This window comes from Nematolebias whitei, chromosome 14 (genome assembly GCF_014905685.2).
Source record: "Nematolebias whitei isolate Nwh7 chromosome 14, NemWhi1, whole genome shotgun sequence".
NCBI lineage: Eukaryota > Metazoa > Chordata > Actinopteri > Cyprinodontiformes > Rivulidae > Nematolebias > Nematolebias whitei.
In genome coordinates this window covers 47,664,708-47,677,946 of record NC_056511.1, presented here as the reverse complement: position 1 = coordinate 47,677,946, position 13,239 = coordinate 47,664,708, and the positions used below count along the sequence as shown (strand labels likewise).

Below are 13,239 nucleotides of genomic sequence, written 5' to 3'. Positions count from 1 at the left end.
AGAAAAATTAAAGAGCTAGAGCGCAGAAGTCCATCAAGACTAAAACTGTCTGGGTGATTAGTCGGTGGGCAGGTACACATATCCAGCTTTTTAAAAAAACTAACCAAAAAAAAAAAAAAGAATGTATACTTCTGTTTATTATCATGCACTTCTTTTGACATAAGAGATTAGCACACACACAAAAAAAGTCTATATAACACCCCCCCGCCCCCCCCAAAAAAACAAACTAACCATCATTCTCTTCAGATAACAATACTGACTTTTTTTTCCGTGACATGCCGTTTAATCGTTATAGGAAAAAATAAAAACATCATGGGCTCAGTTTTGATAGTGCAAATGCCAGGTGGTCCTTTTATAGAACAAAAAAGCGCCATTTGTATCACACCAAACATTTGTTTGCACAAAAAGTGTTTTTAAACTAGGATGGTGAGATAAGTTGCTCAGACAATGCAGCCTTTTAAATGTTGCTCTAGAAACCTGTTTGCATGCAAACTGTTAGGAGCCACACGCTTTCTGTTGACCCATCTGCCCAAAAGTGCACAATCTGCAAACGCATCACCCTGAATTTGCACCGTCAAATGTCGCCTTAAAGGTTCAGCACAAACAAAACGAAACAGAGCGAGCGACTCTCCGCTGATGGATTCTTCCTCGCAGCCCTAAGGCTCAAAGAAAAGCAAGACAAAGCATCCTCAGTGTGAATTTTTGTTTTCAAGGTCCTCCTAAGCATGAATGGATCATATGGATCATGTGCATTGTTGTAATAGACCACAGTGACTGCCCGGGAACAGCTTTATTTGGCATCCTATCTAAAATTAATGGGACTCTGTGGATGTGAAAATGTCCTGATGGAGAAAATGAAAAATGTCTACTGAACTGAGTGCTAACATTTTTTGAGTCATCAATAATAAATGTTGCTTGAAATTTTCTCTCTAAATGTTTTATGAGAGGTAACAAAGAGGACGCAAGGAAAAGTGATGTGTACAATTTACAAAATAAACTGTCAAACAGAATGAGGAGCGTGTAGGAGGACTTCTACATATAGAAATGAACTTGGATAATTACAGATGGCAGGGGCTGCACGTGTGAAAGTTTCATCATTTTAGTCTAAAACAGACCACTTTTTTACCATTTCATGACCTTACTTTCTAAAATACATGGTTTTATTTCGTTTTTACAAAAGAAATAAAAAATACACATTTTTTCCATTAATCCAATTTGACAAGTCATCCCAAAAAGGAAAAACAAAGTAAACAATTTAGATTCTGCTTTGTATATTTCTTCATAAGGTAGATCTTGGTTTACTGGGATGACTGGCTCAGCCCCTGGCCCTCATGGCTGTGCTTGTCATTGTGTTGTGGTGATTGAGGGGTGGAGCTCAGGCTGCGCTCATAGCCCTGCATGTCATTGATCTGCTCCTCTTTGACTCTGACCACAGGCTGGACTCCTTCCGCCTGACTGTGGGCCTCCTTCCTCAGGTGGACACTGCCCTTCTGCAACATGTAATACAGGATGGGGTTGGACCGCGAGAGCCGCGGAGAGTCTGGGTTCGAGTCACAACCCTCCTCCTCACCTTCATTCTCCTGACTGCTCCATTGGACAGGGCTCTGAGGCTCCTGTTTGACTAGCATAGGGGGATCACGTTTTTGAGCAACAGGCCACGGAGCTGGCTGGCGGATCCATGGAGTGCGGATGGGACTGTCACCTGTAGGAGGGGTGGGCAGTGACCTTAGGTGATTTGGAAGTCCTGAGTTGAAGGAGCAATGGGGGGGCCAGCTGGGAAGATTGAGGAAATTGTGATTATGAGTCGGCTGACTGAAAATGTTTCCATTGGCTTTGCCATTGGCCTGCAGGACTGTTGGACTCGGGGCCCTCTGTTGCTGCTGGGAGAGCTCCTTTAGACAATTGTCAGAGAGCAGCAGCTGCTTTAGCACATTGAAACCACGACTCTCTCTGGTGAGAGTTTCACTTGGAGGAACCTCCTCTTCCTTCAGACCACCCGGCTGCTCAAGCTCCACCTGAACAGTTGGAGATGCAGACGTGTTTGTGCTCCCGCTGTCCACTGCTTTTGGAGAGCCGACAGTCAAAGCATCGGTTAATTCAGGGCAGAGGCGTCTCCTCTTAGCACTGGGACTTGGATAATCCCTTTGCTCCTCTTTAACCTGTATGGACTGTGATTCAACCTGGGTAGCAGTGCTACTGTAATAAGTAGCAGTCTGTTGTTTGAGCAGCTGGCTGAGGAGGCCATATTTAGCTATGACTTCTGCTGGCCGTGGTTCTGTTTTTAAGTCCTGCTGAAAGTTGGAAAGCGGGCTTTTCTTCTCACAGACACTCAGTCTCTTTCTACTGCTCACATCCTCACATTTGATGGAAGATGGTCCCAGCTCTTCCAAGACCTCTGATTTTATCTTTACGTCTAAAAGGGGCCCGTTAGAGCTGTCACAGAGGACAGAGGTGGAGGGGCTTTTCTCATAACAATCCCCAGCTACTTCCGTACTTCTCCGGTCACTCTCAATGGGCCTTTCTTTGCGGTTGAATGTAGTGCCAGCCGACCCAGTTCCTAGAAGGAGTTGGAGCACAGTACGCCTCTCAAGAAGGTTCTCAATCTGTGAGGAAGGAGGAGAAGCTTCCTTGTAACTGAAAGGAGTACCACTGCCGGAGGCTTCGTCTGACAGTGGCGTAGTGGTGGTCCTGTGTACTGGAACACTGAGCCTTTCCAACAGAGCAAGGGGCCTGTTGGCATCAAGCTCCTGACCCAGTGCTTTGCCAGAGGGAACGGGTGGGGAGGATGAAGAAGTCGTGCCACACTGAGCCAGATTCTGTAACAGTTTACTAGCACTAAAGGCTGGCTCTGAAGCCGTCTCAGCAGGGAAGGTTTTAGACTTACACAGATCAAGTGGGCTGGACTGGACATGGGGAGAGGGGTAAGAATATGGGGAGAGTGCACCACTTGGGTCTTGACTAAGAGAATAGAGGGACTGGGGTGGGGCTACAGGCCTTTCCATTGGACTTTTTGTTCTGCTCTCTTCCCAAGACATCAGCCCCTTCTGTTGACTCCGGGACATGGTGGCCATAGTTACATCAAGTGGTGAATCCTGTTTACTAGCACTTTTATTAGCCATGTCATTATTTTTGCGCTCTAGAAGAAGCTGCATGAGAGTGACCTTAGGTTGGGGTTTAAAATCTGGGCTCATTTCAGGATCCTTGATGATTGAGACATTTGATCTTGATGGCTCTGGCTTCCACTTGTTTAGCAAAGACTGTGTGAGCTTGTCTAGGGAGGAGGTCGAAAAGGAAGAAGATGATGATGAAACAGTAGAAGTGGAAGCAGAGGAGACAGTCAAAGATGAAGGTGAAAGAGATGTAGTGGAGGACTGAGTACTGGCTTTGAGAGATAACTCTGGGGCGGCAGAAAATGCTGTCATAGAAAAAGAGAGAGTGGAGGTGGAAGACAAGGAAGGAGGAGGTGTATTTTTGGGCCTTGTGTCTTGTACACTGACACAACCTCGCATAGAGAGGTCAATCGGGGAACAGCTGGAGTAAGAACTCTCAGCATCACTGTTGTCCTTGGTAATGCTTCTCTCATGGGTGGAGGATTCACTGTCTGATGTGACAGAAGAAGACCCGCTTTGAGGCAGAAGGTCACCAATATCCTCCAGGTGGCCATTCTTGGTCAGCTGCTTCTGGTTGTTGTGGTTGTTCAGCAGAAGCAGCAACAAGCTGCTGCACGTTTGTGGTGGGCGAGTTGGACGAGTGTCAAAGCCTCGCTTCTCTCTGGGAGGTTGGCTTGGAGCGTGAAGGGGAGTGGTGGGGGAGCTTTGGCTGTGGCCTCGCAGCAGAGAGGGACTCTGTGGACTGGCTACAGCTGTTCGAGGGAGTGTTGTTGTTACTGTGGTTGTTGTCAATCCATTTTGAGTTACTAAGGAACTCAGTGTGTCTGGAGTCCCCCTCACACTTGGTGGCCTTTTGTCCTGGCCATGTTGCTGGATTGCCATGGCAGCTAGTCTCTCGCTGGCAGATCTTCCTGAGAGCTGGGCTTTGAGTGCGTGCTCTCTGGAGTACTGCTGGAGGTGAGCTTCGCTGGACAGCAGCAGAGCAAGCTGACTGCAGGCCACGCTGGGTTTGGGTGAGGGTGCCGGGCTAGAACGAATTTTCACCATGTTAGCCACTGCCTTCAAACGCTCTGCACAGGACACCGATTCAGCTGTTGTGGAAGCAGCAGGAGGTGTGGCACTGTGTGCGGATCGAGGGGACTCTGGGGGTCTGTCCTGACTGTGTCCCCGGCGACTATAAGGGGTGTTGTTGTGATTTTGGAGTTTGCTCTTCCTCATTAGGCCTTTCAAGCGGCTTGAGGCTGTCCCATACACAGGTACAGGCTCTCTGTCTGCTGCTGGAGCTTTGGAAGGAGAGGGACACTCACTTGTGGGTTTGTTAGAGTGCTGAGACATTGCCACACTCTGAAGTCGTGAACTGAATGACTGAAGCAGAGAAGCTAAAAGGGTGCTCTCGCCTGCTTGAGGAGATTCCTCAAGAGCTCCATTTTGTAGGCCACCCCCTTGAACGTTCAGTTCCACTGGGGGTGAACTTATCCGCTGGTTCCCTGGATCATTCCAGGCTCCAGAGCGCAGCAAGCGAGCCTTCTTCAGATGCTGTGAGGATCCTAGTGTGGGCCCATTGGTTCCAGCCTTGGGTGTTGCTGGGCCATGGTTTGTTTGTGGGAAGGAACTGCCCATCTTGTTGTCCTGCTCATGATTGCTGTGGACAGCCTCAGACCTCTCGCCTGCCGTGGCCCCAGGCCCGGCCACCACTGGATGCATCAGTAAACCTTCCAGATAAGTTAGAACAGCTGAATCCTTGTGTGTCTCAGTGCCAGGCTCCTCCCCATGAGTCATGTTCAATACTCAGATCCCCTTATATGGCTTAGCAATGCTACTGAAAATAAAATTAATTTAGGGCATCTGGTTGACAGTGGCATGTACTTGCTAAATACCAAAAAGAGGGCAGACTTTTGCAGCAGGTAAGTATATTGAAGAGATGAAGATGAACAAGCTGGATTTATTCTCCGTCTGTAATGGCCACATTCAGCAATTTGGTGAAAAAGTTACCATGACTGGAGGCAACCTGGGGCAGGGGGTGTCCAAGGCATTGCTGCATGCCTTTAAATGCTGCTGGATCCCAGAAGGCCTCGGTTCAGCCTTGTGCGAGTGGCAAGTGAGGAGTCAGCAGGATTTCACTATTGCAATGTAGACACAATCCATGGTGGTGGATATTTGGGGTGTCAGTCCCACAGACTGGCTGTTGTTCCGTCAGTGGCACCTCTCAGCTCTGTAGATCTCCCAGTTGAGGTGGTGGGGGATCTATAAAAATGAGTGAAAGAGAAAAGAAGAGGTGGTTGGGGGGAGGGGGAAAAAGGAAAAAAATAAAACCATGTGAGAAGCAGGGATTTGTAGAGCACTATATCACATTAAATTCCCTACCTTGTCTACTATTTCTGTTACTAAGCAACATTTCAGACTGACTGCACATGGTTCCATCGCCTCTCTGCACTCTTCCCTCACAGCCACCAAAAAGATGTCAAATGTAGATTAAGCTTGATTAGATCCAAATTGAAAATTCAAGCTTACTACCTTGAAAGCATTCAGATCTTGAGCAGTAAGCCTCTCACAGTTATGTCTTTCAAAAGTGAAGGGCCTTGTGAGAGCTGTGCCTAATTCTTTATGCAGTTTGTCATTTCAACGGATTATCCTTCCTCCACCACCTCCTGCCTCCTTATGCACGTGAGCTACATCTCACACTATGCAACCCACAGTCTAGATAAAGCAACAGCCAGACACCCACTCAGGTATATACACGCAAGCAAGCCTTTAAGCATTTATGCTTATATGCATGACTGAGCAGCAGAAGTATGAGGGCATACAAAAATGGTAACAAGATTTACATATCGGGACATAATAAAATATCTGGTCATCACCAAGTCGAAGAGTTTGGTAAATGCAGCCTCAGATAAAGAACATGTGGTGTATCAAACAAAGTAATAATTCATTTTAAATGCTGTTTAACACTCTGCTTCCAAAGCAATAAGGAGTAAGTAGCAGGCAGTTGCAGCTAATCCAACAAGTGGGACCACCTCTATAAAACCCATGGTTTTGAAAGTTGCATACAGAAAGTTGAGCATACAGGTGTGTTAACACAGTGTCAAATAGGAAAGATACCAGCAGTGACCTTGGAGAATGGCTGTTGTTCAATTTAGGAAGGGTTAAAGGTCATTTTCAAGAAATATATTCATCTCAGGAGTGGAAGTCACAGAAAGTTTCTGTACAATGCTCGAAATAATTATTTTAAAAAATCTTTGGAGAGTATCCAAAATCTAAAAAAAAAAAAAAAAAAATTAACGTTAAAATTGACAGTAAAAAATGCTTGAACAAGTATGGCTTCTTTGGAAGAGTTTCAAAAAGAAAATGTATGCCGTCTATAAAAACATCTTAGTAAGGCTAATGTGTGCAGTGTAGCATCTGGAAAAAAAAAATTAAGACTACTGAAAGAAAAGGTGTTACCTCACATAGTTATGACAGCAGGAGACTTCATACTATGAGAAAATTTAAAGAAAAGCTGCACATTTTCAGTTGCAGTCTCATTAAATGCTGCATTTTTGACCAAGTCACTAGCAAGCTGTGTAACCACTATGCCCTTGAAATGGGTTGGAGGGGTCTTGTTCACGAATGAGGGAAAAATGGAGCAAGAGATCGATATGCGGATAGGTGTGGCATCTGCACTGAAGCAGGTGCTGTACCAGTCTTGTCATGGTGAAGCAAGAGCTGAGTCAAAAGGCGAGGCTCTCAATTTACTAGTCGATTTACTAGCCTCATCTATGGTCATAAGCTTTGGGTTGTGACCAAAAGAACAAAATCTCGGATACAAGCGGCCGAAATGAGTTTTCTCTGCAGGGTGTATGGGCTCTCCTTTAGAGACAGAGTGAGAAGCTCAATCATCCGGGACTCAAGAGTAGTGCCGCTGTTTCTCCACGTCTAGAGGAGCCAGTTGAGGTGGCTCAGGTATCTGGTTAGGTTGCCTCCTGGACACCTCCCTGGTGAGGTGTTCCGGACACATCCCACCGGGAGGAGACCCAGAGGAAGACCCAGGACACACTGGAGGGACTGTTTCTCAGCTGGCCTGGAAATGCCTCTGAATTCCCTGGAGGAGCTGGCCCAAGTGGCTGGGGAGAGGGAAGTCTGGGCCTCTCTACTTAAGCTACTACTCCCGCAACCCGACCCCAGATAAACATAAGAAAATGGAAGTGAAATGGATAATTCATCCATCCATCCATCCATTATCTTTTACCCACTTCTTCCGCTTTGGGTCACAGGGTTCGCCCATGTCCGGCAATCATTGTGCGAGGGGCGGGGTACACCCTGGACAGGTTGCACGTCCATCACAGGGACACATAAAGACAAACGAGACAATCATTCACTCTCTCAATCACACCTACTAACAATTTAGAGTTAAAATCAGCCTAACATGCATGTTTTTGGTCTGTGGGAGGAAACCGGAGTACCCGGAGAAAACCCACGCATGCACGGACAGAACATGCAAACTCCACCCAGAAAGGCCCTCGGACCGGGGTTTGAACCAGGAACCTGCTCGCTGAGAGGCAACAGCTCTACCAGTTGTGCCACCGTGCTGCTGGATAATTCATTTAAAATGAAAATCCCATGTTGATCGTGCAGCTCATCTATTAATCTGCCAATTGCGTGTCATATCCAATCTTATTTTGAAAAGCCATGATAGAGCGAGTCCGTGATAAACGAACCGCGAAGTAGCGAGGGACTACTGTATTGACTTAAATACCAATACTAGAGTTTTACTACGGCATCGTTTTAATCAATATCTGGCAATAAGGAATTTTGAAGCTAAACTAATTTCATTCAAAAGACAAAAACTACATTTAGCTAAATATGATGGGGAAAAAAAATAACAGCTACTTCATCTAGTGGCGTAGCAATCCAAGGGTATGAGTAACAGGCAAACTGTATTCAACTGTCCGGTGTGTGTTCTATATTAGTGGCTGAAGGATCAGGTGTGCCTGTCACAGCATACTGTTGTCAGGAGGGCAGTCAGTGACACCAGGGTGCACATTGCCATGACAGTGTCAGCAATGGTGCCCTAACATACCTCTGCTCCGAACTCTTGTCAGTGTGGTTTCCATGGATACAGGACACATCGAACAGTTCTGGCCACATCTAACAAAGGTTAATTAATACAGAGTTTCCATCTCAGCTCAACAGCTGTCCTTGCCCTTTTCCAACGCTGTCCTCACCTTTTGCACACACTGAGCAGGCCAACATTGCAGGTCAGTAGACAGGACAGCAGCTCTGTTTATGATGAAAGGCCATGGCAATCTAGACAGGCACCAGTCTAAACGCTTCACAGAGAGCTGAGGCAAAGGCCAGAAACAACTAAGCATTATGTTCTAATCAGGCTAAAATCCATCTCTGAGGACAAGGCTCCCAGTCTGTGACAGGATCAGGTCATGACAGTAAGGGCAACTAGATGACACATTACTACCCGGGTGGAAATGAACTAGAATTAAATACCATATCCAGTAAGATTGGTTCAGTTTTAAGTAAATTAAACAAACAAAAAACAAAATGGACTATTATTTAAAGAGCTCTTCAAACTATACTTTTCCAAGTTGGTGCAGTTTTGACTGCATAAAGTAAAATAATTCGATTGAGATTGGCCTGTCAGCATTGAATACAGTTTAGGGCCATCTTTAAATTGCTGACCCAAATCTGAAAAACAACAAAAGCCAACCTGGTCACACTGGGCCATCTGACATCTGTTTTCACGCTAATCTTAGATGCGTTGGATTAGGACTAGTTTACCACCAGTGAGCCTAATGTAGTCATAATAGAATGGCCTGAAACGCCACATTTGACTGGCACTGTAAACATGTTTACCTTGACCATGGCCTGGCAAGATGACTAATATGGGATAGGGCTCCTCCAATCAGCAACAGGAAAATGGAAAAAGGAGAAAAAAGCTGACACAGTTAAAGCATATGGAATTCTGTTAATTTATCTGTTGCTAGCAGTTAACTTTTGTAATTACAGTTGACCTTGTCAATGTTTTTGCCCAAATACACTTCTGTAGAGCCTGTGCAGCTTATGTCAGAGAACCATGTGATCCATGTTTATCCCTCATGTTTTACCATAAGCTTTCTTTGTTAGTTGATCATGATGTTAGAGGATTTCTGTTATAAAGGAAACATTTTTCTATAAAATCAGGAAAATTGTTTTATTCAGCAATATGGTTCACAGTCAGGGAGATAAACCAAGCCTACTACCCTGTCTATCATGCTCCTGGGGGCCTCCTATGCTGGGGTTGGTTGGGGGGCCCTATGGCCTGGTTAACTTGTCTCACAGTTCCTAGTCCAATTACAGATTGTCACTTCTATGCCGGTTGCCCTGCTTTCTGAATCAGACGAGGTTAGGCCTGGCAACCCACCAAATGCATCTCTGCATGTCCCTAACCGCCTCCATCCTGAAGGAGGGCCTCATGTCCTGCTCTGAGGGCTTAACAATATCCAACACCACATGTGGAGGCTTTTTGTGAGGTGGAGTGTGCCCATGACTAACAGTCTGGACTCTTCAAAAACAAATCTTGCAAACTGTGTCAGACAGTTTCTTTCAATCTCTTTTTTTTATTACACCCAAAAAAATGTTAAAGGAGTATTTATTTATCAATAAGGTGATTCCCAAAAGTTCACATACAATGAACAGTGTTTCCCTCAAGGTCACTTGCCTTAGCAGGGTGCTCATTTGTCAACAGGGGTGGTGGGGTGGTGGTGTTGTGCAGTGCCGGCATTTGTTTTGTTGAACGCGGGTGTTAGGATGCGTGAGAGAAGCAGGGCACTATTCAGTTTCCCCTAGATAACTTGCCATGGTGGAGAACTCATTTAGTCCGTGATTTTTGTTGACGGGGGAGAGGAATCTGAGCTGTGCGCTACTTGTACTGACTGGTTTCCAGCTTGTGTGTGTGTGTGTGGGGGGGGGGGGAGACAAAGACACATCTGAGCTACATTGTTTGTACCATCAGTTTACTAGCGGGGGAAGGGGTTCAGCATGAGCGTTGCCTTTAGCTTTTTAGCTAGCGATCCTGTATTGCGTGCCGCTAGCTTATTACTATGTTGGTGTTGGGTGGGGTGGGGGTGCGAGCAGTTCAGTTTGGTAGGCGGGGCGCTCTGCTCTGTTGACAGGGCGCCCCGCTTGTATAATGGTAGGGCAAACACTGCTACTGTAATATATGTTATACAACAACAAGGAAATGGGAAAAATGTGTTTTCCATTATAGTTTTTTTGGTTACAAAGTACCTATGGACATCCATCCATTACCTTTAACCCAGTGTTTCCCCTAGATAACTTGCCATGGCGGGGCGCTCATCTCTTGAACAGGCGACCTTCTCATTGAGAGGCAACAGCTCTACCAACTGAGCCACCATGCCACCTATCTAAAGACAATTTATTGAAAATTTTCTGACCTCTAAGGTTTAATTGCCTATTATCAAACTTTAGTGCAATTTTGTAATGCTTTAGTCAGGATTAAGTGACTCGAACAAACAAACAAAAAAATGTTCCTCTCACAATTGTCAGTTCCAAGAACTGGATTGAAAGAAAATGTAGCTAGTGCTAAAAAAAAAAATCTAAAAGAAGCTTACACAGCCTGGAACTATTGCTCAAGATTATTTTAAGTGACTGATAGAAAATCTGAACCCTTAGACAATTAAAGCTCAGCAGTAGGGGTGCATTGATAAATTGGCCGGCCGATTGATTGGCCCAAATTTCCTTAATTTTGGGAGATCAGCGATCGGCCGATACTTAAATGAAAAGCCGATTTTATCCACCAATCGTATCTGCCTCTGCAAAGGTCTGAAAATCAGCCACTGTCCCCTTTTGCTCTGCTGTGAGAGGATTGACTAACAGACCCGCCCACTAGGAATGTGCGATATATACGGTAGAAACGATAGAAATTTAGCCTACGATAGAGATCTGTCTTCTACCGGCTAACCGCAGTAATGCTGTGTCTGATGTAAAATCAAGAGTTGTCAGTTTAATCATTACATTTTTTGTTGAAAACTGTGCGTAAGTGGTGTTCAAGTATAAAATCAGAGCTGTCAGATTTAATCGTTACTTTTTTGAGTTGAAAACTGTGCGCAAGTGGCGTTAAAGTCTTTTCTTCAAAGGCTAAGTAGCAAAGCTACATGCTAACTATGCCCAGCTTGCCGTAGTGTTGCCGTATTCTGACGCATGCACAAAACGCTGTGTTCCGTCAAAAGTTTTTGTTTTTTTTCCGTCGAAAGTTAAAGTAAGCGTTGGTCAGCTTTAGAGAAACCTGCTCTCTGATTTGTCATAAGAACGCTGTGTTGTGCGATTTTACTGCGAGACCCTCTGGTCAAAGTCACAGACTTATTTTGTGTCAGCTCTCCTTAAAGCAGAAGGAGTCACCAACTAGAGGTTTGGAGGGTGAAGTGTTTCAGTGTAAAATGCTGCTCTGTTGCTGTTCATTTCTTAAGTGAGAAGACTGGAAATTGTTAAATTAACAACATATTCTTTTGTTTAAAACATATGGCTAAAACTACATTTTATATATTTTGCACTGTTTTGCACTACAAGAAAGAAGCCTAATACTTGATTTGTTTATTATTTAAAAACTCTCTGGACCTAGTAGTGGAATTTTTTTAATTCAAAATATATGATAGCAAAAGGACACCCTATGCTTTAAAAAAAATTCCTATTAAGTTTTATACCCAAAACATATCACGATATATATCGTTATCGCCACCCTTCACAATACATATCGTGATATGAATTTTATGCCATATCGCACATTCCTACCGCCCACCAGGTCACGTCTGCACATGCATTGTTAACAATAGTCACAGGTCATCCGGAGCAGCCACGTCGTTGGTTTGGAAGTACAATACAATTAAAGAAAAAAAGCAAAAGATTGCAGTTTGCGTAAAGTTGAAGTAAGTCAAGATGGAGCCACAACCAAGACCTTCAATACTACAAACCTTGTTCGCCATTTAAGAAATAACCACACAGCTGAGTATGTAGCTTTTGAAGAAAACAGTCAGTTGCTAAGGCTAAAACTAAAGCTAGCACAAACAAAGAGCCAGTCGGTGAGCTGCTGTTAGATCTTATGAGCAACGAAAAGAGCAAAGCTACTATGAGGAAAGTTATAGAGTTCATGGCACTGGGTGACCAGCCATTTTCAGTTGGTGAGGACCAAGGTTTCAGAAACTTGATGCAGTGCTTGAGTCCACAATATAATATGCCAAATCGGAGATACTTTTCAGACATTGCATTACCGGAATTGTTCGGCCAAGTTTCGAGACACACCTGCAGTCTGCACAACGTGCTGTTTGCACCCACAGTTTTACAGTTTTAGAGCAGGGGTAGGGGAAACACTGGAGCGAATCCACGAAAAATGAACCGTGAAGTAGCCAGGGACTGCTGTATATTGGTTATCAGCCGTTGCATAACCCTCCTAATATCGTATCGTTGATAGCCAAAATTTCCATATCAGCCGTGCTCTAGTCAGTTGTGCATTTTCCATGATCAATTGGCTATGGTGACCATCTTGAATTGGATTAGACCCAAAAGTTCATCATTTGTAGGAGCTCATGAAGTTATTTTATGTTTCTTCAAAACTAAGATACTGGTTCATCAGTATCCATAAAATTAACAGTCATAATAATTTTTTTATTTTTTTATTTATTTTTTTAAATACATCAACTGATTGAGGCAGCCACTTTAAACCTGATCGACTCTAAAAAGTTAATCAGTTGTAGATGCACATCCAAAGATTACTTTTTACAAGTTTCATTAAATTTTTTCTTGTGGTTCATAAAATATTTTGTTAACAGGCGAGTAACAGACAAAAACGCACCACTACATGGGCAAACCCTAACATTTGGCAGTGGTTGATTAAAATTAGTGTTGTTCGATATCAGGAATTCTGGTCCGATGTGATACCGGGTAAAATTTGTGCTGCTATCAGCGGTATTGACACCGATACTAGTACTTTGTGCAAATATGCCTAATGTAAATAATAATAATCATTTTATTTAAAAAGCACATTTCATGACACCCAAGGACACTTTACAGTAAGAACAAAGATCAACAGGAATAAATTACATAAAGAATATAAAATACATAAAGAATATAAAATACATACAGAATA

General features: G+C 44.1%; 1 protein-coding gene across 1 annotated transcript in view; it reads right to left on the bottom strand.

The window, feature by feature from the left end:
- Nucleotides 1–216: 216 nt before the first annotated feature.
- nrip1b (nuclear receptor interacting protein 1b) overlaps nucleotides 217–13,239 on the bottom strand; it is a 149,745-nt gene continuing 136,722 nt past the window's right edge. Inside the window, exon 2 of the mRNA XM_037688165.1 lies at nucleotides 217–5,354. Within this exon, the coding sequence (XP_037544093.1) occupies nucleotides 1,299–4,889 (3,591 nt within the window). The 5' untranslated portion in view covers nucleotides 4,890–5,354 and the 3' untranslated portion in view covers nucleotides 217–1,298. The remainder of the gene's footprint in view (nucleotides 5,355–13,239) is intronic.